Source organism: Anabrus simplex, chromosome 2 (genome assembly GCF_040414725.1).
Source record: "Anabrus simplex isolate iqAnaSimp1 chromosome 2, ASM4041472v1, whole genome shotgun sequence".
In the NCBI taxonomy this organism is placed as follows: Eukaryota; Metazoa; Arthropoda; class Insecta; order Orthoptera; family Tettigoniidae; genus Anabrus; species Anabrus simplex.
This window is the reverse complement of record NC_090266.1, coordinates 154,115,383-154,141,153: the sequence shown is the minus strand read 5'-3', so window position 1 is coordinate 154,141,153 and position 25,771 is coordinate 154,115,383. Positions and strand designations below refer to the sequence as shown.

General features: G+C 39.5%; 1 protein-coding gene across 1 annotated transcript in view; it reads right to left on the bottom strand.

Moving 5' to 3' along the window:
- Positions 1–25,771, bottom strand: part of LOC136863946 (cytosolic 10-formyltetrahydrofolate dehydrogenase) — a 234,936-nt gene that overhangs the window by 17,996 nt on the left and 191,169 nt on the right. Inside the window, exon 14 of the mRNA XM_067140396.2 lies at positions 18,188–18,438. Within this exon, the coding sequence (XP_066996497.2) occupies positions 18,188–18,438 (251 nt within the window). The remainder of the gene's footprint in view (positions 1–18,187; positions 18,439–25,771) is intronic.

The window sequence follows — 25,771 nt, the reverse complement described above, 5'->3', positions numbered from 1 at the left end:
CGAAACTATCTTTACACTGGTCTGTTTTCAGACGAAGTTTGCTTTACGGGAGCGAAAGCTGGGTTGACTCAGGATATCTTATTCATAAGTTAGAAGCAACAGACATGAAAGTAGCAAAAATGATTGCTGGTAAAAACAGGTGGGAACAATGGCAGGAGGATACTCGGAATGAGGAGATAAAGGCTAATTTAGGAACGAACTCGATGGAAGAGGCTGTACGCATAAACTGGCTATGGTGGTGGGATCATGTGAGGCGAATGGAGGAGGATAGGTTACCTAGGAGAATAATGGACTCTTGTTATGGAAGGTAAGAGAAGTAGAGGGAGATCAAGACATGATGGTTAGACTCAATTTCTAACGATTTAAAGATAAGAGGTATAGAAATAAATGAGGCTACAGCACTAGTTGCAAATAGAGGATTGTGGCGATGTTTAGTAGATTCACAGAGGCTTGCAGACTGAATGGTGAAAGGCATAACAGTCTTTAATGATAATGTGTGTATGTAATGTAATTAAAATTAAAGCTGAAAAAGAATGTTACAAATAATATCCAGAAAAATTACAAATAAAGTATGATTCCTTGGAATGAAACCAACAACCAGTTCTCTCCTAGCACATTTCTCAGTACATGGATGATTTCAGTCCATCAACACATTAAACACACAGTTATGCTACTGTTCTTTTTTAAAATAAGTACGTACATAATCATTCAACTTGAAAACTGAAGTGAATATTGCAAAACATCCAAAAACATCATCATTTCTCCTTTTCCAGTTCATTCCAGGTAGGGGCCACTATGGTTCATCTCCACTTTTCTCAGTTGTTCTACCACTCCTCATCCACTACTCCACATAACACCTTCGCTAAATCAATTCATCTTGTTCTTGGTATTCCTCGTCATCTCTTACTCTGCAGCTGCAATTCCTACCTTTGTTTCATCATCCTTTTAATGCTCATCCATTGTGTGTCCTCAACCTGTTTCTCTAACTTATCACCCAACTTCTCCACTTTAATTACTCTCCATATGGCCTTATTTTTAACTCAGATCCAGGTATAAATCCCAGCCTGGCTAGAAATCGAATCTGTGGCTCGCTACCCCTAGACCATGAGGCCAGCCAGCACATATTCAGTCTCTTGAAGTCCGATAAACAAAAGAGCAAAAAATAAAAAAAATTATGCCCTAAAACAGTCCAGCTCATTGGTTGATTTGTCAGCATAGGGGCCTTCAGTTTAGAGGGCTCTGGTTTTGATTCCTCACCAGGTCGGGGATTTTAACCAGATACAGTTAATTCCTCTAGCTCAGGGCTGGGTGTTTGTGTTTGCCTTCATACACATCTTCATTTATATACAACACATGAGTTTAAAATAATTGTTGGGGAATGTGAAAACAGGTATGTTGATGATGATGATGCTTGTTGTTTTAAGGGGCCTAACATCGAAGGTCATCGGCCCCGAATGGTACGAAATGAAAGAACAAAAATTACAAAGGCATCCACTGACCAAAATAAAAATAAAAAGTCATGAAGAATGAATGGATGGACAGGAACCCAACAAAACCCAAAACAAACAAACAAAAACAAAAACCAGTGGATCGGATTCAATAGAGAACGAAAATAACATTATTACCGACCAAGGAACCACTTACAAAGCACAAAGATGCTTGGTGTCTAAAGGGGGTGCAAAATCCACGTCTAAGGCCCCACAGAATGGTACATGTCGCGAGTAAAATAGAACCATGGTATGTGTCATGTTGGGGTATTAATCAGAAGTAGCGAAGACTCACGGTGTTCCACAAAAGATGGTACTACTCACAAGTATTGCAATACGTACAAGTAACGCACACCTATGGTTTGTCTCACACAATGGCCCAACTCAGAGTCAACGCAAACCGAGAAGGTTCCCCACCTAGGTGTACTAAACACGGGCGCCGGTATTCCCGTGGTGTTCCTCACATAGTGGGTACTAATCACAGGCAACGCAGACTCACGGTGCTGCTCATATAGTGGTACAACACACAGGCTACGCCCAGACCCGCGGTGTTGCACACATGGGTACCACGCACGGGTACTGGAATCCACCAGGCCAGGCTTTAACTGCTACTAATCACAAACCTATTTCGTACCGATTTTAGTGGTACGACTCGCAAGTACAGGCAACCTATGGTGTTCCCCGCGTGATGGTACGATTCAAAATTTGTTTCATGGTTCTAATTCAGTCAGCCCTTGGTCGCCCCTTTTAGTCGCCTCTTACGACAGGCAGGGGATACCGCGGGTGTATTCTACATGTGCGTCCCCCACCCGCAGGGGGTAAAACAGGTATGTACCTGTAAAGGTGGTAAGGAATGGTTAAGGCTCACCATATTTCAAAAAAGAAATCAGGAGGCTAAGGAAGAGAAGATTGGAAAGAAACAGAGTTATAAATGGTTGTGCAAGCAAGGAAAAATAGAAGGAACTTACCAGAAAATTGAAACTAAGGAAGAAGTCAGCTAAGGATAACATTACAGCAAGCATAATTGGAAGTTGTACAAATTTTAGCAAAAACTGGAAGGGTATGTATAGGTACTTTAAGGCAGAAACTGGTTACAAGAAGGACATTCCAGGAATCATTAATGACCAAGGGGAATGTCTTTATGAGGGGTTACAAAAGCCAGAAGTTAATGTTATTGGCTTTAAATCTCACTAACTACTTTTACAGTTTTCGGACACACTGAGGTAAAATTAAGAACTAGCGTTAGGTTTGTACATTGTAACACACCGAGATGTCGTAATTTAGTCCCGCAGCAGTCCTTTTACGTACCAGTAAATCTACCGACATGGGGCTGATGTCGGCTATTTGAGCACCTTCAAACACCACCGGACTGAGCCAGGATCAAACCTGCTAAGTTGGGGTCAGAAAGCCAACGTCTCAACCATCTGAGCCATTCAGTCTGGCACAGAAGTATTCAGTCAGCAGTATATAAAGATTCTTGGTTACAAGGATAATGTTCAGGTACAAGAGGTGACAAATATTAACAAGGAGGTTTTTAAACAAAAGAAGAAACCATGGCAAGAATGAAATAGAGATAGGAAAGAAGGAAGTAAGATTAAGTATCAGGAAATTAAAAGTATGTATTAAAAAAAGCAGTAAATGAGGAAAAGAGAGATTGTTGGGAGAGATTCACACAAGAGTAGGAAAAGGATGTAAATGGTGGAAAATATGGATATGGATAATATGGATTGATAAAAAAGAAAAAAATCTACACAAAACAAGTGAAGGAAGTGAGTGTAAATGTAATAACAAACCCACAGGAGATAAAGAATAGGTGGAAAGACTATTTTGATAAACTCCTGAATGTGAGAAATGATGCAGAAGAGAGTGTTGTGGTAAAGGTAAACTCGTATCCTCATCCCAAAGTGGAGTAGCTCTTTTCAGGCACACCCCCAATGGAGGTGAGCTGCATGTACAATTACAATCATATACCAGCCCTCCTGCCATTCTTAAATTTTTGGCAGTACCAGGAATCGAACCCGGGTCCCCAAGGATGGCAACTAACAAAACTAACCGTTACGCTACAGAGGTGGACAGTGTAGTGGTAAATGAGGATGACCAGAAATGGAGAGTGATATTGCAATGGCAGAGGTAGAAATGGCTGTTAAAAAAATGAAAACAGGAAAAGTAGCAGGGTTGGATGAAATATGTGTGGAAATGGTAAAGGCAGCAGGACCTATTTGTCTACACAGGTTATATAGGTTGCTAAGGTGTATATGGAGGAAAAACCAAGTACATGGAGATTGGTGTAAATGTATAATAATACCTGCATTTAAGAAAGGTGACGGGAAGGTATGTAACAATAATCGAGGGATTACACTGTCACAAGTAACCAAAATATTGGAGAGAATAAGAGAAAGGAGGATGAGAGGAAGGGTGGAAAGAAATTTAGAAGAAGAAGAAGAGTATGGATTTTGACAGAGCAGGTCAACAATAGACCCTATATTTACCATGAGATTACTGATGAAAAAACAGTGGGAATATGGAATCCACTTCTTTACTCATATCTATATATATAAAACTAGCAAGATACCTGTGCTTCGCTACGGTATTATAATGAAATTTATAATTGAATGCTTAACGTTTTATATCTAATCCACCGAAATTCATGATGTGACTCATTTTCTGAGAGATTTCGGCAAAGTTCCTTCCATTTTTCAATATTTCTTTCAAGCAATCAATTTCGTACTTCCAGGGCTAGGTGCAGGTATTCCACCCGGTCAGTTGAGTCCCTAAATCTTTTCCATCCTTTCCTATATGCATTTTAATATGGATCAAATCCTTGAGGAGATCCGGCGTGGTGTCGTCTTGGGTGCCGTGGTGGTACTGAACCCGCGGCCGGACTGCAATCGTAGCCATTACCCGGCAAGAACCCGTTTCCAGCACGGTCTGCACATTTAGACGACAGTCCGGAACAATATTATTATTATTATTATTTTTTTTGCTAGGGGCTTTACGTCGCACCGACACAGATAGGTCTTATGGCGACGATGAGATAGGGAAGGCCTAGGAGTTGGAAGGAAGCGGCCGTGGCCTTATTTAAGGTACAGCCCCAGCATTTGCCTGGTGTGAAAATGGGAAACCACGGAAAACCATTTTCAGGGCTGCCGATAGTGGGATTCGAACCTACTATCTCCCGGATGCAAGCTCACAGCCGCGCGCCTCTACGCGCACGGCCAACTCGCCCGGTAATATTATTATTATTAATATTATTATTATTATTATTATTATTGACGTTCTGGACCCCACAGCAAGATTCAAGACTGCTACTTGGCGGTAAATTACATCTGCTGCCACTGTCATTGCTGACAATGTGACTAGCAACATCATCGCGTGTAGGCAAGTGAGCGAGGTTTCTGGCGACACGAATGATGTACTTCCGTGTATTATTGACCTTATTATAGAGGTGAACAATCGCATGGTCACTATCATTCCCATCGTTTATTTCAAATGTGTTTAAATTTTTATTTATATGCCAGGAGAATCTACAGTAATCTAACTTTTTGTTCTCTGAAGGAAAAGACGGCTCTTGAAAACGAACCTACGAAAGATTAAAACTGATCAATTTATGATCAGAAAAAAAAATTATGAACAGCAAAATCAATTGGTCTCAACTCGTTTTTCACACCACAAAAAAATGTGTGTTCCTTTATGTTTAAAGGAGATTCCAAATACCAATGTTCAAATCTGTTACCTTCAGTTCTGAGATATAAGCATCCCCATAAAAAGAATTCACTTTTTTCACTTCCTTTCACACTCCTCCCCACCCCACCCCCCACCCCCTTAAGTGAATTTTCCGGCAAAAAGACCTGTTCCTTTACCAGTATAAATACCAATTATCACGACTCAAACATCTTCAGCTTTTTAGATATGTGTCTTCATAAAAGGAATTCAACTCCTTTTCACCCCTGCCCCCCCCCCCAGATGATTTCCCCCAAAAACGCTTTTTTCTTTGTTTTTAAAGCAGATCCAAATACCAATTTTCACGTCTGTAACAATTTTAGCTTTTATTAGATGTACGTATCCTCACACAATTAATTCAATTAATTTTTCAATCCTTTCACCTCCCCCCCCCCCTTTCATTGGATTTTTCGAGAATACGTGTTCCTTTAATTTTAAAGCAGATTCCAAATACCAATTTTCACGCCTGCAAAATCTTCGTTTTTGAGATAATAGTATCCTCATACAAATAATTCAACTAATTTTTCAATTCCCCCCACCCCTTTAGGTGGATTTTCGAAAACAAAAAATACGTATTTCTTTATTTTTAAAGGAGATTCCAAATACCAAATTTCACATCTGTAACATCTTCAGATTTTGAGATATCAGTATCCTAATTAAAAGAATTCAACGCCATTTTCAGTCACTTTTACCCCTCCACCCAAGTGGTTTTTCAGAAAACAAAAAATACATGTTTCTATATTTTTAATAGAGATAAAAAATACTATTTTTCACTTCGGTAACATGTTAAGTTTTTGAGATATATTGTAGAAAAGTTCATTTTAATATTTCACCCCCTTTTTAGTTCCCCTAAGTGGAGTTTCCAAAAACAAATCACCTATGTTTCTTTACTTTTACAGGAAATTCCAAATACCAAATTTTATGTCTGTAACATTTTACGTTTCTGAGATATACTGTAGATATATTATTTCTCAAAAATTCACCCCAATTTGTCACTCCTGTTTAATTGGATTTTCCAAGAACAAAAAAAAAAAAATACGTGTTTCTTTATTTCCAGAGGAGATCCCAAATAAGAATTTTCAGGTTTTTAATATCTTCTGTTTCTGAGATACCTAATTTAAGGCATTCAAACCATTTTTCACCCCTCCTATTTGGATTTTCCAAAAAACAAATAATATGTGCTTCTTTATTTTTAAAGGGGATCCTAAATACCAATACTTACATCTGTAGACTTTAAAGGTTTTGAGATATACATACTCTCATTTTAAATATTCACCCCCTTTCCACCCCACCCCCTATTTTTTGGATTTTTTAAAACAAAAAAAATATGTGTTTCCTTATTTTTAAAGTAGATCCCAAATACCAATTTTCAGGTCGGTAATATCTTCAGTTTCTGAGATATAAGGATCCTCATTAAAGGCATTCAACCCATTTTCACCCCTTTTCACACTTTCTATTGGGATTTTCCGAAAACAAAAACAAAAAAAATACGTTTCTCTTTATTTTTAAAGGAGATTCTAAATACAAATTTTTACAACTTTAAACTTTAAAAGTTTTGAGATATACATACAATTATTTTTAAAATTCACACCCCTTTTCACCCCACATTAATTAGATTTTCCAAAAATAAAAAATACTTGTTTCTTCATTTTTAAAGGTGATTCCAAATACCAATTTTCAGGTCTGTAATATCTTCAGTTTCTGAGATATAAGTGTCCTCATTAAAAGCATTCAACCCTTTTTCACCCCTTTTCACGCCTCCTATTGGGATTTACCGAAAACAAAAGAATACGTATTTCTTTATTTTTAAAGGAGATTCCAAATACCAACTTTTACGCCTGTAAACCTTTGAAGTTTTGAGATATAGATACACTCATTTTAAAAATTTCACCCCTCGTTTAACCCCCTTAGCAATGGAATATCCAAAATCCTCCCATAGCGATTAGCGAGCAGCTACCTTGTACTATAAATGTATCCTCAAAATTTCATTTCATTATGTCCAGTAGTTTTGGCTCGGCGAAGATGAATCAGTCAGTCAGTCAGTCAGTCAGTCAGTCAGTCAGTCAGTCAGTCAGTCAGTCAGTCAGTCAGTCAGTCAGTCAGGATATGTTATCTATCTATATATAAAACTAGCTAGATACCCGTGCTTCGCTACGGTATTATAATGAAATGCTTAACGTTTTAAATATAATCCGCTGAAATTTGCGATCTAACTCGTTTTCTGAGAGAATACGCCAACGTGATCTGTCTTGTTTTCTGAGAGATTACGGCAAAGTTCCTTCCATTCTTCAATCTTTCTTTCCAGCAATCGATTTCGTACTTCCCGGGCTAGGTCCAGGTATTCCACCCAGGCAGTTGGGTCCCTAAATCTTTGCCATCTCTTCCTATAAGAATTTTTAATATGGATCAAATCCTTGAGGAGATCCGGCGTGGTGTCGTCTTGGGCACCTTGGTGGTACTGAACCTGCTGCCAGACTGCTATCGTAGTCATTACCCGGCCAGGACCCGTTTCCAGCACGGTCCGCACATTTTGACGACGGTCCAGAACATTATTATTATTATTATTATTATTATTATTATTATTATTATTATTATTATTATTGATGGTCTGTAACCCACAGCAAGATGCAAGACCGCTACTTGGTGGTAAATTACATCTGCTGCCATTGTCATTGCTGACAATGTGACCAGCAATATCGTCGCCCGTAGGCAAGTGCGCGAGATTTCTGGCGACACAAATGATATACTTCCGTGTATTATTGACCTCATTATAGAGGTGAACAATTGCACGGTCAATTTCATTCCCATCGATAATTTCACTTGTGTTTAATTTTTATTTATATGCCAGGAGAATCTATTGTAATCTAACTTTGTGTTCTCCATAGGGTGAAATTTTAAAATGAGCATTTCTACAGTATATTTCAAAAACTTAACATGTTACCGAAGTGAAAAAATAGAATTTTTTATCTCTAATAAAATAAAGAAACGTGTATTTTTTGTTTTCTGAAAATTCAATTTGGTGGAGGGGTAAAAGTGACGGAAGATGGGGTTGAATTCTTTTAATTAGAATACTGATATCTCAAAAGCTGAAGATGTTGCAGATGTGAAATTTGGTATTTGGAATCTCCTTTAAAAATAAAGTAATACAACTTGGCGAACGAAATGGAATTCGATGGGGAGCTATCAATATTAATGGGGCTTATGGAAGAAATAAGGTAGAACTGACTGAGTCATCAAAGAGGATGCATCTGGATGTGCTAGGAGTAAGTGATATTCGGGTAAGGGGAGATAACGAGGAAGAGATAGGAGATTATAAAGTGTACTTGACGGGTGTTAGAAAGGGAAGGGCAGAGTCTGGGGTAGGGAGTGTGAAAGGAAGTGAAAAAAGTGAATTCTTTTTATGGGGATAGTTATAACTCTGAACTGAAGGTAACATTTTTTTTGCTAGGGGCTTTACGTTGCGCCGACACAGATAGGTCTTATGGCGACGATGGGATAGGAAAGGCCTAGGATTTGGAAGGAAGCGGCCGTGGCCTTAATTAAGGTACAGCCCCAGCATTTGCCTGGTGTGAAAATGGGAAACCACGGAAAACCATTTTCAGAGCTGCCGATAGTGGGATTCGAACCTACTATCTCCCGGATGCAAGCTCACAGCCGTGAACTGAAGGTAACAGACGTGAACATTGGTATTTGGAATCACCTTTAAACATAAGGAACACGCCTTTTTTTCTTTGAGGGGGGTACATCAACTGAACGGCGGTGGGGTAAAAAAGGAGTTGAGACCATCATAAACTGATCATTTTTAATCCTTCCTGGGTTCATTTTCAAGAACAATCTTTTTCTTTGGAGAACATAAATTCTTGTTGAATCACTCGCATTACCTCATTTTGATTATTGCAACATAGTTTACAACAACCTAGGAGTAGACTGGGGAAGGAAATTACAGTGCGCTCAGAATGCCTGTGTAAGATTTATCTGTGGACTTCGTTACGCTGACCATGTCACACCGTCTTACACGCGGCTCGGGTGGCTTCGCCTGCAAGAACGACGCACACTTCATACTCTTTGCTTCTTGCATACTATTCTTAAAAGTTCTCAACCAGCCTATCTCTGTGATCGAATGAAGCTCCTCTCCACAGACCATAACAAAAATACCCGATCCTGCAGCACCATGTGTTTATCCCTTCCTGTACACAGAACAGCAATCTACACGAAATCATTCACCGTTACCGCAGCCCGACAATGGAATCTCTTACCAGTGGACGTCAGAAGCATGTCCAGCAGCTTAGCTTTTAAACATGCCTGTGTCGAAATACTAGGTAAACATGCATGAATCATCAAATTATGGCCTGAAAACACCTACTCCTACCGCCTCATCATCATCATTTCCCTCTTCCTTTCACAGATATTCTTCTTCTTCCTCTTCTTCTACTTCTTACTAATCCTTCTCTTCACCTCTCAACTGAAGGCGATATTTCGGTGTACTGTAGAAATGTATATATTTTCTAAACTTTTTATTAAGTAGTTGTTATAGTACTCATTATTCATAATGATATTCTTAGTATTCATTATTCATAATTATATTCTTAGTACTCATTATTCATAGTTATATTCTTAGTACTCATTATTCATAATTATACTCTTAGTACTCATTATTCATAATTATATTCTGCACTTTACGTACGATTTATATTATATAGATGATATCTTTTTTTTTAAAGTGTGGTTACTTTTGTTAATGGTATTACTGTTACTATTGTCCATATTATCATATTATTGTCATCAGTAGTTATTATTAAGTGTTCTAGGTTAAGACTGGTTAAGTGTAAGAAAGGGAGTACATCCCTAACTTTGCCAGGATAAATAAAACATATTACTTACTAACTTACTTACTAAAGTTAGATCACAGTAGATTCTCCTGGCATATAAATACAAAATTAAACACATATGAAATTAACAATAGGAATGAAATTGACCGTGCAATTGTTCACCTCTATAATGAGGTCAATAATGCACGGAAGTACATCATTTGTGTCGCCAGAAATCTCGCGCACTTGCCTACGGGCGAGAATGGAGCTGGTCACATTGTCAGCAATGACAATGGCAGCAGATGTAATTTACCGCTAAGTAGCGGTCTTGCATCTTGCTGTCGGTTACAGACCATCAATAATAACAATAATAATAATAATAATAATAATAATGTTCTGGACCGTCGTCAAAATATGCGGACTGCGCTGGAAATGGGTCCTGGCTGGGTAATGACTACGATAGCTGTCTTGCAGCGGGTTCAGTACCAACAAGGTGCCCAAGACAACACCACGCTGGATCTCCTCAAGGATTTGATCCATATTAAAAATGCTTATAGGAAGAAATGGCAAAGATTTAGGGACCCAACTGTCCAGGTGGAACACCTGGTCCTTGCCCGGGAAGTACGAAATCGATTGCTGGAAGGAAAGATTGAAGAATGGGAGGAACTTTGCCGTAATCTCTCAGAAAACGAGTCAGATCACGAATTTTGTCGTATTCTCTCAGAAAACGAGTTAGATCGCAAATTTTGGCGGATTATATTTAAAACGTTAAGCATTCAATTATAAATTTCATTATAATACCGTAGCGAAGCACGGGTATCTTGCTAGTTTATATATATAGGAAAACATAAAGGTCCAAGAATACTGCTTTGAGGAATTCCCCTCTTAATTATTACAGGGTCAGATAAAGCTTCGCCTACTTTAATTATCCAAGATTTATTTTCTAGAAATATAGCAACCCATTCACTCACTCTTTTGTTTAGTACAATTCCACTCATTTTTGCCAGTAGTCTCCCATGATTCACCCTATCAAATGTCTTAGACAGGTCAATCGCGATGTAGTCCATTTGACCTCCTGAATACAAGATATCTGCTATATCTTGCTGGAATCCTACAAGTTGAGCTTCAGTGGAATAACGTTTCCTAAACCTGAAAAGCCTTCTATCGAATCAGTTATTAATTTTGTAAACATGCCTAATATATTCAGAAAGAATACTTTCCTAAAGCTTACATGAAATGCATGTCAAACTGACTTGCCTGTAATTTTCAGCTTTAGGTATATTACCCTTTCCTTTATACACAGGGGCTACTACAGCAACTCTGCATTCATTTGGTATAGCTCCTTCATGCAAACATTAATCAAATAAGTTCTTCAGATATGGTTCTATATCCCAACCCATGGTCTTTAGCATATCCCCAGAAATCTTAATCAATTCCAGCTACTTTTCTAGTTTTCAAATTTTGTATCTTATTGTAAATGTCATTGTAATGATAGGTAAATGTTAATACTTCTTTGGTATTAGTCACCTCCTTTATCTTGTCATTATCCTTGTAACCAACAATCTTTACATACTGCCGACTGAATACTTCTGCCTTTTGAAGATCCTCACATACACACTCCCCTTGTTCGTTAACGACTCCTAGAATGTCCTTCTTGGAACCAGTTTCTGCCTTGAAGTACCTTCAAATACCATTCCATTTTTCACTAAAATTTGTATGACTGCCAATTTGCTTGCTGTAATGTTATCCTTAGCTGACTTCTTTGCTAGATTCCATTTTCCTAGTAAATTCCTTCAATTTCTCCTTACTTCAATAACGATTTCTAACTCTATTTCTTTCCAATCTGCACCTCCTTCTTAGTCTCTTTATTTCTCTGTTAAAATAAAGTGGATGTGCCTCCGTGGCTCAGGCGGCAACGCGCCGGCCTCTCACCGCTGGATACCGTGGTTCAAATCCTGGTCACTCCTTGTGAGACTTGTGCTGGACAAAGCAGAGGTGGGACTGGTTTTTCTCCGGGTACTTTGGTTTTCCCCTGTCACCTTTCATTCCAGCAACACTCTCCACTATCATTTCATTTCATCTGTCAGTCATTCATTGCCCCAGAGGAGTGCGACAGGCCTCAGCAGCCGGCACAATTCCTATCCTCGCCGCAAGTTGGGGGCTTCATTCATTCCATCCCTGACCCGTTCATTGACTGGAAAACAGGTTGTAGGTTTTCATTTTCAGGTTTTCAACAAAGTGGAATTTTACCATTCCTTCCCACCTTTAAAGGTACAAACCTATTTTCACATTCCTCAATGATTGCTTTAAACCCATCCCAGAGTCTGTTTACTTCTATCACAGTAATATTTTAGAAACTCCCTCATGCCTGATTTATCAGCCAAATGGTACTGCCTAACAGTCCTACTTTTAAGACCTTCCTTTCTTTCACATTTATTTTTAACTACTATAAAAACAGCTTCGTAATCACTAATACCATCTATTATTTTGGTTTCTCCTTAGAGCACATATGGTTTTACCAGCACTATGTCCAGAGTATTCTTCCCTCTAGTTGGTTGCATCACTTTCTGAATCAGCAGTCCTCCTCACATTAACTCATTTGCCATTTGTTGGTCATGCTTCCTCATCATCATCTTCATTTCCCGTTCCAGCTTCCCGGGTCAGGTTGTGAATGAAGGACCTCCATCGCTGCCTGTCTCTTCACCACTCTTCTCCTTTTTTACGTACATCTTCTGGTTTTCCTCCCCTCTTCTCTATGCACTCCCACACTGAATATATCCATCTCTCGGGGTCTTCCTCATGGTCCTTTTCCTGTTAACTTCTCTGAGTGAGCTTTTTTTGGCAATCTCTCTTCTCCCATTCTTATCACATGCCCATACCACTTTAGCTTCGTTGTTTCTATCCTGCCTTGAAGTTTCAAGATTCCTGTCCTTTTCCTTATCTCTTAATTTCTAATTCTATACTTTCTGGTCTTGCCCTCGATAACTCTTAGGAATTTCATTTCCACTGTCTGTATTCTACTCTTCTCTTGTTTTGTTGTAGTCCACGATCCAGCTGCATAGGTTAGTATGGGTTCATAATAGGTTCAATATAATACTTTCTTACATTTCTTTGGGATATCTTGGTTCCACAAAATACCCCTTACACTAGTAGAAGCTGTTTGCCTGTTGTATTCTTTTCCCAATTTCCTTGGTTATCTTTCCATCTTCTGTGATCACACTTCCCAAGTACTTGAAACTTATAACCACTTCCAGAATTTTACCATTCAGTTTTATCTTTCCTCTTCCTTCCTTCCCCTTGTAATCACTATTATTTTACTTTTCTCGGTGCTTACTTTCATCCCAAATTTTTCTATCTCTTGATTCCATATATCTGCTTGTTTTTGCCCTTCTGTTTCATCCTCACCCCATATCACTATATCATCTGCAAACAACATGGCTTGTGTTGCCTGTCTTCCCAATCTCTGTTTAATGTTCTTATGAATTTTTGGTCATGCTTCCTGTCGTTCGCATTTTCATCACACAACCTCAAACAAAGAAGGTAAGCACCTAAACAATTACACTACAATCCATTGACTGATTGACTGACTGACTGACTGACTAACTGAATTCATATGACCTCCAGAGAGGCCCAGTGCAGGTCTTTCTACTTTTTGCCCATGTGCAAACAGCGCACCTGGGTGTAATGTGATGATGAGGTACAGAGAGGTTGAAACCTGGTGTTGGCATATAGCCTTTTCCTATTGAATAACACAAAGGGGTCCGCTCAAGGCTTAACATCTCCATCCAAAGGGAGAATCACCATCAACAGCGTCATATGCCCTCACTCCACATGAACACTGTGAAGAGGATAGGAATTGAATTCAATCTTTTGGCACACAACTTAGTGATGAGAAATTGTATACCATCAGCTCCCCTACCCTGCTAGCCAATTTTCTGATGGTAACATTTTTTCTCCACCAACAGGACTCGAACCGGCTAACCACAGTGTCAGACTTGATATCTTAACAGTCATGGGCACCAGGCAGGCTAAGCCAGTTAATAATCAAATTTAAGACTTTATGTAAAATCTTATTTCATAGTGGTATAAACTACTACCACTGCAAATGTATATTTTAAGCAATTTTAAGTCTAGGGGCTGCCTGGCCGAGGCGGTAAAGGCGTGCTCGGTTCGCCCGGAAGGACGTGGGTTCGAATCCCCGTCAGGAAGTCGTAAAATTTAAGAAACGAGATTTCCACTTCTGGAGGTGCATATGGCCCTGAGGTTCACTCATCCTACACCAAAAATGAGTACCAGGTTAATTCCTGGGGGCAAAGCCGGCCGGGCGTAGAGCTAACCACTCTACCCCATCACGTGCCGCAGTTAACAATGGTGGAAGCCTTTACCTTCCACTCCTCCAAGGGCCTTCATGGCCTGTACGGAGGTGTCTTTGTCTTTGTCTTTTAATTTTAAGTCTATAAGCAATGAATGTGCTGAAACTAAAAATTCAGACAGCATAATTGTTTTCAAAAATATTTTAAATCCTATACATGACTGGATTTTGCATCCTCTTCTACTACTGCTACTACTACTACTACTACTACTACTGCTGCTGCTGCTACTACTACTACTTCCTAGCGTTTCTGCAATTACATGCGGTCGGCACTTTATACGGTTTTGGCGCAGTTTTATGGCAGGGTACATTTTCTTATGTCAACCCTATGTGGACGTATTTCTATGGTGGTTTGTGGTGTGATCTTAATCACAAACACTCAGCCCCTGAGCTAGATTGGTTAATTATATGCAGTTAAAATCCCCCAACTTGGTCTGGAATTGAACCCAGAGCCCTCTAAACTGAAGGTCACTACGTTTAAGCCAAGGAGCTGGACTGTTAGAAGACATAATCTACTTTTTCATTTTTGATGGTTTATTCATAATATTTTAAGACATTGAATATATGCCAGCCGGCCCCACGGTCTAAGAGTAGCAAGCCTGCCTCTTACTCAAGCAGGGATTTTTACTTGGATCTGAGGGCTGGTTCGATGTCTACTCAGCCAAGGCAAGAGGAGCTACTGGACAAGAACAGTGGATGAGAGGAATTGTTGTGCTGATCAAGCATCACTATATAAACTGCAGGCCTTCAGGTTGAGCAGCGGTAGCTTGGTAGGCCATGGGGTTTGTTTGTTTGTTTGTTTGTTTGTTTGTTTGTTTGTTTGTTTGTTTGTTTGTTTGTTTGAATATGTGCCATGTTTCCTAAATCTAGGAATTGCTCATTTCATTTCCACAAATATTAACTTCATCTTTCCTCAGTGCACTGTCGAATTTCGGAGAGCACAATGATGTTAATCTGTTGTGGGTCCTGGATCTTGGAGGGATCAAGAGAAATGAAAAAGCTGAAGAACATGCCAGACAACGATTAGCATCAAGTTTACTGGGACCACAACCAGCTCTTGGAGTACTTAAGTGTTATGTAAACAGACTTATTACTGGGACTGGTGTTAATTTCAAACAAACCAAACCAAACACCATTGCGCAGCAGCCCCGAAGGGCCAAGGCCTACCAAGCGACTGCTGCTCAGCCCGAAGGCCTGCAGATTACGAGGTGTCGTGCGCTCAGCACAACAACCAACCCTCTCGGCCAGCGCCTGTTCACTGTAAGATGGCTCCCCAACTGTAATCACGTAGGCTGAGTGGACCTTGAACCAGCTTTCAGATCCAGGTAAAATTGCCTGACCTGGCTGGGAATCGAACCCGGGGCGTCCGGGTAAGAGGCAGGCACGCTACCCCTTCAACACGGGGCCGGCGTTAATTTAAAACAGGGTAATGCAATAGGCCTTTAGGCTGCTGTATTTGCAGAGCAATGCTTAAAATATACTTCATCTTTTACGAGTAAGTTTTCTTTTACAGTTGGCTTTCTGTTGTTATGTTCTATCGTGACGATGGTACAGGGAAGGGCTAGGAGTGGGAAGGAAGTAGCTGTGGCCTTAATTTAAGGTATAGCCCCAGCATTTACCTGGCATGAAAATGAGAAACCACGGAAAACCATCTTCAGGGCTAACGACGGCGGGGTTCGAACCCATTATCTCCCAAATGCTAGCTCACAGCTAACCGCACGGCAAACTCGCTTGGTTACGAGTAAGTATTAATCTACTGATATACGAGAGACCTAAGGCTTAAGACAACAATGTTGAAGCAATAGAATCCCTGCTTTAGTCATATCGCCAGCCCTGTGGTGTAGGTGTAGCATGCCTGCCTGCCTCTTACCCAGAGGCCCCGGATTCGATTCCCTGCCAGGGCAGGGATTTTTGCTAGAATCTGAGGGCTGGTTCAAGGTCCACTCAGCCTACGTGATTAGAATTGAGCAGCTATCTGAAGGTGAGAAAGCGGCCCCAGTCTCGGAAGCCAAGAATAACGGCCGAGAGGGCGTTGTGCTGACCACAAGACAGCTCGTAATATGCAGGCCTTTGGGCTGAGCAGCAGTCACTTGGTAGGCCAAGGCTCTTCAGGGCTGTAGTGCCATGGGGAAGGAATTAGTCATATCTATAACAACCTGCAACTGACATTCAAAGAGACACACACTACTCAAAATGAAATCTGCAACTGCAACTGAAATAGTACCATGTAGATAAACTTAAACAATATCGGTATTGGGTTTCCCATTTTCACACCAGGTACATGCTGGGGCTGTACTGTAATTAAGTCCATGGGTGATACCTTCCCAATCCTAGCCCTTTGACATCCTTGCATCACCAAAAACCTTTGATATGTTAGTGCAACGTTAAACCACTAGCAAAAAGTAACATAAAAAATATTGTATTAGGGCAAGCAGATTGTTTACATTGTTGATACGGTGACATGTAGCAAACGGACAGTCTCCAGTATGCAGACTACAGTGCACCCTAGTTGATTTGTAGTATGTGCAGTGAAAACACACCTTAACAACAGAGAAATGTATGTTAAGTGCCAGAGCTTGAGAGGGGTTGGATAAAGAGTACATGTGAGAGTGGATTATCTCTAAGGACTGCAGCTGTGTGTGTAGACACAGATGTACCTACTGTACAACATGTATGGCAGCAGAAGTCAAATAAAGGTGAGAAACATTGTGAGAAAAACAAATTGTTCCATCTCACTTTCCTGGACCCCGTAAAAACTTTTGATCGCATGACACACAACCTGATTTGACTAACACTTCAACAACTGTGTCCCAGAATACCTTGTCAGTTGAGTGCAGCAGCTTTTAAGATGATGTTATATCCAAGCTGTTGTAGAAACATTTGATAACTAAGATTACAGTGAGGGTTCAGTAGGGTTTAGTCATATTACAACTTCTGTTCATGTCATCACCATTTTTAATAGACTTGTACCAACTGATAACCGGGAATGTTTTTTATGCTGACAACATCACATTAGCCATCAAAAACAAACTTGATCACCAGCACCAAACCCTTAAAGGTAATGATCGATGGAGACAATAGTGCCAGTTATAAACAAAAAGGAAACAGAATATTTGACACCAGATCCACAAGAAATCAGAACAATCAAAAATGATGGTGAGAATCTGTTGCTTGTGACAATATTTAAATATCTTGGGTCTATGACTGCAGAAAAAGACCGAAGAGGTGAACATGAGGATTAATGAGTCATGAATGATGAGGTGAACGATGACAGACAAGCTGCATGTTTGTCACCTCATAATGGAGAGGATTTCTTTACATCAGCTGTTGATCTCACATGATACTCAGGTCGAGTATATTCATTAAGAGAGAGAGACCAAGCAAGTGGGCGTGCGGTTAGGGTCGCGCAACTGTGAGCTTACATTTGGGAGATAGCAGGTTCAAACCCTACTGTTGGCAGCCCTGAAGATGGTTTTCCGTAGTTTCCCATTTTCACACCAGGCTGTACATTAATTAAGGCCACGGTAGCTTCCTTTCCACTCCCATCATCGCCATAAGACCTATCAGCGTCTGTACAACGTAAAGCAAATTGCAAACAAAATTTTTAAAAAATTCATTTAAAGAAAATAATCATTAGAGCAGTGACCACGGAGGTGGTAGTGGTGGTGAGCCATCATAAACTTCTTTTATTCATACACATCACAGTTAGTTTCTCTGTAGAAGGACAGCAACTTTCGAGTAGGAAATAAGAATAATGGTTTTCATACATCCTCTATAAATTCATATCCTACAATACATACCCGCTAGCAAACTTGGATACAACCATGATGGGTCCAAAAGATTCCTCTTGAGCAATGAACATATGGTCCTCCACATTACTGAACACAGTTGGTTCAAAATAAAAACCTTTTCTGTCGACCCTCTTACCACCACAGAGAAGTGTTGCGCCTTCTTTGACTCCAATATTGCAGAACTCAATCAACTTCTCCAAATGTGCTTTATGATTCTGTGGTCCGTGTTGAGTGCTGCGGTTTAGTGGATCTCCAATCACCTACAAACAGGGAAATATAAATGAATGAATCACATAACAATAATCACTAGCCAGTTGTTATTTGCAATTGTTTTTGTTCAAGTTACACAGAAATGATAGCCTCCATCTGATAGTCTACAATCTGTGTTGCTGTACAGAAGAATGCCTATCAAAATAAACTCTATTGATTGAAGCAACACAACAGGAGTTTCAGAGATATTTTAATGCAGAGAATACGTTTTCTAAGAGCAGTTTTTTCAAGTGATGGCTATCCTTCATTCTTATTATTAATTAAAGGGCTCAACCCCAGAATCATCAGCCTTGATTATGTAATTATAAACCGACCGACCGACCGACCAACTAGTTGGATATACTAGATAATAATTTCTTGGAAGCTGTATTGTAACCTGCTTGGTGAATTATATTTTCATGTTTACATTTTTGAAGTGAACCCTCACTAATTCAGAATTCATGGTAATTCGGACTGGTTTTCAGCATGAAGTAAAATGCCACAATACTGTATGATTCGACAAGTGATAAAAGAACAGTGCAGACAAGCGTCTCAACCAAAAATAAGTTTCAAGTCATTATTATTATTATTTTTTGCTAGTTGCTTTACGTTGGGAAGTCATTATTAACAGATAGTGGGGATGACAATATTGTCAAGACATCAACAGTAGGCAGAGGTGCCTTTCTGGAATCAATCAATCAATCAATCAATCAATGATCTGCATTTAGGACTGTCACCAGGTGACAGATTCTCTATCAGTTGTTTACTTAGCATTTTTTAAAATGTTTTCAAAGAATTTGGAAATTTATTGAACATTTCCCTTGTTAAATTATTCCAGTTCCTTACACCTCATTCTATAAATTAATTTTTGCACTAATCTGTCCTCTTGAATTCCAACTTTATCTTCATATTATGATCTTTTCTACTTTTAAACGCTCCGCTCAAGATTATTCGTCTACTAACATCATTCCATGCCATCTCTCCACTGATAGCTCGAATCATACCAAATAGTTGTAACATTACTCGTTTGTCGGATATTACTTGGAACAAATCGTGCTGCTTTCCTTTGGATCTTTTCCAGTTCTCGTATCAGGTAGTCCTGGTGTGGGTCCCATACACTGGAATCATACTCTAATAGGGATCTTACCAGAGATTTTTATGCCCTGTCCTTTACATCCCTACTACAACCCCTAAATACCCTCATAGCCATATGAAGAGATTTGTACCCTTTCGTAACAACATCGATAACATGATTACCCCAATGACGATCATTCCTTATATTAATGCCTAGGTACTTACAGTGTTCCCCATGAGGTACTATCACCCCATCAGCACAGTAATAAAAACTGGGAAGACTTTTCATCCCGTTCACCATCATACCGTTCTCCACTGTCCATCTCACAACATTGTCTTGGTCCCCCTGCAGTCACTCAGAATCCTGTAACTTATTTACTACCCTATACAGTACAACATCATCCGCAAATAGCCTTATCTGTGATTCCATTTCTTTAATCCTATCATTTATGCATATGAAAATAGTACCATTGTGGATACCCCCCCCACTCCAGTATCAAATATCACTTCACCTACTCTAATTCTCCGAGTTCCATTCTTTAGAAATTACCTACGCATTCAACCACTCTTTTGTCTAGTCCAAAAGCCCTCATTTTCGTCAATAATCTCTCATGATCTACCCTATCAAAATCCTTGGATAGGTCAATAACGATACAGTCCATTTGACACCCTGAATCTAAAATAACTGCTATATCTTGCTGGAATCCTACAAGTTGAGCCTCAATGGAACAATCTTTCCTAAACCTGAACTACCTTCTATCAAACAGTTAGTAATTTTGCAAATATGTCTAATATAATAAGAAAGAATGCTTTCCCACAGATTACAAAAAACACATGTCAAGATGACTGGAAAGCATTCTTATACATTAGGGCTAATACTGCAACTCTCCATTAATTTGGCTTTGCTCCTTCATGCAAACGGTAATCAAATAAGTATTTCCAATATGGTACTATATCCTAACCCACTGCCTTTAATATATCCCCAGAAATCTTAACAATCCCAGCTCCTTTTTTAGCTTTCAACTTTTGTATCTTCTGTAAATATTGTTATTATCATAGGTAAATTTCAGTAATTCGCCAGTATTAGTCACCTCCTGTACCTAGACATTATCCTTATATCCAGCTATCTTTACATATTGCTGACTGAATACTTCTGCCTTCTACAAGTCCTTACATATACATTCCCCTTGTTCATTAATGATCGCCAGACTGAGTGGCTCAGACGGTTGAGGTGCTGGCCTTCTGACCCCAACTTGGCAGGTTCGATCCTAGCTCAGTCCAGTGGTATTTGAAGGTGCTCAAATATGTCAGCCACATGTCGGTAGATTTACTGGCAAGTAAAAGAACTCCTGCAGGACTGAATTCCGGCACCTCAGAGTCTCAAAAACCGTAAAAAAAAAAAAAAAGTAGTTAGTGGAACGTAAAACAAATAATATTATTATTATCATTAATGATCCCTGGAATGTCCTTCTTGGAACCTGTTTCTGCCTTTAAGTATCTATACATATTCTTAAATTGCTTCCTAAAATTAATATGTGCGCCAGTTATGTTTGCTATCATGTTATCCTTAGCTGACTTTTTTGCTGAATTCAATTTCCTAGTGAACTCCTTCAATCTCTCCTTACTCCTGCGACAATTTCTAACTCTATTTCTTTCTAATCTGCACTTCCTTCTTAATCTCTTTATAACTTGAATAAGTGTTCCTGCTCCCTATCAACAGTCATCTAGTGTTGATGTCCGTGCCAAGTGCACAAAATTTACAAGAAACATAGGGACATTCACTTCAAACCAAATTAAACAATAAATCACTACATCTGATGAAAAGAAATACTTATTCAAGTTATGAATGTTCCCCTTCAAGCTACAAACAAACCATTACCCGTATTACTATTCAACAAAACACGATTTACAAACCATGTGGCTCGACTATACAGATGGCGAATGCCAACTCCCAGATCAACTCAGGAACGTTTGGTTGCTGCAGGAGCAACGACATACTTCGACACCAACCGCGGCAGTTTTGATGTGTCATTTGGTTTCAATTTTGGATGTGTTGTCAAACTTCATCAATGTTTTAAATTTGGATTTTAAATTGAGACATACCAGATTGTTTTCTTTATTACTGGTTATATGTGAGCATATGTTTTCCAACTGGATTGTGGCTGAAGATGACCCAATTTATGTGGGGTCAAAAGTAGTACCAGTTATATAGGACACTATACAACCTAATGGTATTGAACAGGTGGACCGTTCTCTACCCTTTAATAGCAACCAGCCTCATGCGGCCTCTGTCAAATGCTGTCAATAGGTGGACAGGCTGTCTAACGCATCTGCGAGGCATCTCGGGTGCTTCGTACTGTACGTAGTACTCTCTGCACGTCTTGCTTAACTGTCTGACTTCAGAGTAGTTGACTGGTAACAACTTATCAACAACAGGATACTGCTATCACAAATGCACTCTGGTGGGTGTTCTACATATTACAGATCCTTGTAAATCTAATCATTTATTCACACATCAATGGTAAGCATGTATACCGAAATGGGATAATATTGGACCACTCCTTATGGGAGCTTAAATTTTTTTGTCAGGCAGTGTATAATGGGGCCTTTACCACTCCTTACCACTTTTAAAGGTACATACCTGTTTTCACACTCTTCAACAATTGCTTTATACACATCCCATAAGCTGTTTACATTTTTATTTTCTATTGGTAATAATTGCTTTCAAAAAAACCTGTCCCGCCTCCGCTTTGTCCAGCACAAATCTCACATGGAGTGACCGGGATTTGAACCACGGTATCTAGTGGTGAGAGGCCGACGCGCTGCCGTCTGAGCCACGGAGGCTCGCACTTATTATTATTTTGTTATTATTACTGCAAAACAGTAAGGAGGGACTCAGCTGAGTGGAAGTGTAGTAAGCAGTTTGGCCTATGCCAATGACTCAGTTTTACTGGCAGACTTTGCTGAAAGCCTGCAATATAATATGCTGGGGTTTGAAAAGAAGACCAGAGTAGAGCTGTGAAAAACTACATGTAACACACTGAAACTCATTTACAAGAAATGGTTCCTGCTCACTCTAGACTCATTCAGAGCTTCCTGCTTGAGCATTCTCTTCAATGAGCATTTGCAAGAACAAAAATTAAAATGGCACTTAACTAATTACATGTGATAAACTTATGTTGGGACTTATTGACCAATATTAATATGCTGGTTATAAATTAGTATTCTGTCTTGTTTAACATGTTATTTTAGCTTAATTATTTAGCTGAAGAAGGCCCAATTAGGGTCAAAACATGTCCTGTTATTAAATGTCATATGTACTGTACTGAATTGGTGGATCAAGCCTTTGTGATATTTTTAGAGAAAATTTTTCTTAACAATAAGGTGCTCAACTTCACTGAACAAATGAGTCCACCAAACTGTCCAAGCTGTCTGATCACAATGAGGAGAAACAAGTCTGGATAGATGAAGCAGATCGAAAACTCAGAAGTTCATGTGACTTGCTCATTGGTACACTGTTGCCACATGCATTGTTTCTCCGAACATCTTTCTTGTACAGCCACTCCATATGAAACATGTAACATGCATACATGAAGCATAAACATGGCAATAACTTGCAGTTTGATCACCCACTGAGTGACTGAACAATTGAGTCGACTGGTATACCAAGTCTGTTATCGAATTTCAAGCTTAGGTTGGCACACATAGCTCACTGTTGAAATATCGCTCACTCTGACTGACCACCAATGAACCTGAAGGATTCAAAATGGTGACAGGGAATATTGGGAGGCTATGGAACCTAATAAGAATGGGAAGCGTTTACTGGACTTCAGTTCTATTTCCAACTCTTGCATTGAAATTTGTGGCACTATTCTATACTTGATATTGATCTTGACTACGATGTCATTCAGTGCTTCATAAAACTTGTCAAATTCATTCTCATCTGCACCATCACATGATGAATATACTGAGACAATTCTTGTCCTAATTCCTCCAATAGCTAAAGCCATCCACATCATTCGCCCATTAATGTTCCTGACAGAAACTATGTTGTGTGCAATAGTATTCCTGATGAACAGTCATAACTCACGCTCGGCCCTTCTCTCTTTTAACACATGTCAAGAATACTTTGTAATCCCCTCTCTCTTCCTCATTATCTCCCCTTACCTTAATAACATTAACTCTTAACACATCCAGATGCTTCATTTTTGCTTACTCGGCCAGTTCTACTTTGTTCCATAAGCCCATTAATATGATAGCTCCCCATCGAATTCCACTCCGTTCACAAACTTGTTTCCAAAGAGTCCCCAGCCTGTCAAACGGTAGTGGAACTCCATTACTCCCATAGGTCCGAGGCTTGATTAAAAAGTTCTGAGCTCGGTAAATTTTGTGAAGCATGATGCTACCCTACCTGCACATAGTCCCAGTGAAAATCTCTCCCCTAACAGGTTAAGGACCACTGGAGGATGGTACAGTCCTGGCCGCCTAAGCACAAGGAGTGTAATGACTCTGAATATGTCCTAGATGCCCAGTTCTATTCCATAGCAACTAGTATCCCAACTCTCAGAACCACTTACTGGGCCACTCCGCTGTTGCCTATGGTTCACAAACTAGGGCATGACAACAGTAACGCACACCACAAACCACTAGCCTTCTTTTAGGTTTTAAAAACTTCTTTTAGCCTTTTATGGAAATTAAATGATAAATTTATAACTGAGAGGTAGGCTATATAGATACTTACTTGTTTATGAGAGGTTCGACAATTTTTAAAATTGGCAGTGAAATGACTGTCTTCCCCAGTCTACTGTCATATCAGACTCAGTTTTGAACAATATTTTGGCACACTGAATATGTTACTATAAACTCGCCATGATTTAAATGAATAAATGAACTGAATAGGGCACACAGCCTGACAAAGCAAGTTCGACACACACACACTAGTGACAGAAAGTCGACAAGCAGTAAAAGTGCAAGTTAAATTGCAGTATCTTGTTGGCATAGGCAAGGTGGCCTACCCTACCCCATTGCCTTTTCAGAGAATAATGTATTCCGTTTGTTTGTATTGTATCAGCAGCTCCCAAGAAGATCCTGAACAGTTCTGCAGCTTTCATACAACGCGTACAATCAAAACAAGTGGTAGCTCCACATAGACTTGAAAGGAAAAAACTATGTGGATTTACTTAAATGATTCTGAAAAGGCCTTTCTTCAGTCTTAAAGCCCCATTTAGCCCTTTTTTTTTTTTTTTCTTCGATAGGATTCGCACATTAGAATCTTGCAGACATAAAACAAAAAATTATTTAGAAAGTTTCTAACCGATCGTACATGGGGGAAAAAAATGGTTAAAACCAAAGAATCCCAGCCTTACTCATAACCATATTAAGATATCTGTAACCTCTTACAATCCCATTAATGTGATTACCCCTATCTTTCCTATATTAATACCTAGTTACTTGACAGTTATCCCCATGAGGTACTTCCACTCCCACAACATTGTAATTAAAACTGGCTGAGTCATCAAAGAGGATATTCGGGCAAGGGGAGAAAAGGAGGAAATAGAGGATTATAAAGTGTACTTGACAGGTTTAAAAGGGGAGGGCAGACTGTGGGGTAGGACTGCTCATCAGGAATACTATTGCATGTAACTGAAGGATACAAAAGGGTGACTGGTAAATGTAGGGAAGATATGGAAAATAATAGGAATTGGAAGCATTTGCTGGACTTTTGTGCTAGTATGGAGGGTAGGGGCACCAGATCCATGATAGAATATTTTAATTGACTTTGAATTCAGGGAATCTGTTAGGAATGTGTGGGTTTTCTGGGGATTTTTCGATGACACAGACCACTATTTGAACTGTAGTTAACTAAGTATCTCTAGACCTAGGATAGAGAAAGTATAATCTTTCTGTAGACGAATAAGGGCGGAAAATATCCAGGACGAGGAAATTAGACAGAAGTACACGTATATGATTAGTGAAAACTTCCAAACAATGAACAGTAAGAAAGTTCTTTTGCAAGATTTTTAACGTCGCACCGACACAGATAGGTCTTATAGCGACGATGGGATAGGAAAGGGCTAGGAGTGGAAAGGAAGCGTCCATGGCCTTAATTAAGGTACAGACCCAGCATTTGTCTGGTGTGAAAATGGGAAACCACGGAAAACCATATTCAGGACTGCCGAGAGTGGGGTTCGAACCCACTACCTCCCGAATACTGGATCCTGGCCACACTTAAGTGACTGCAGCTATCGAGCTCGGTGTAAGAAGGTTCAG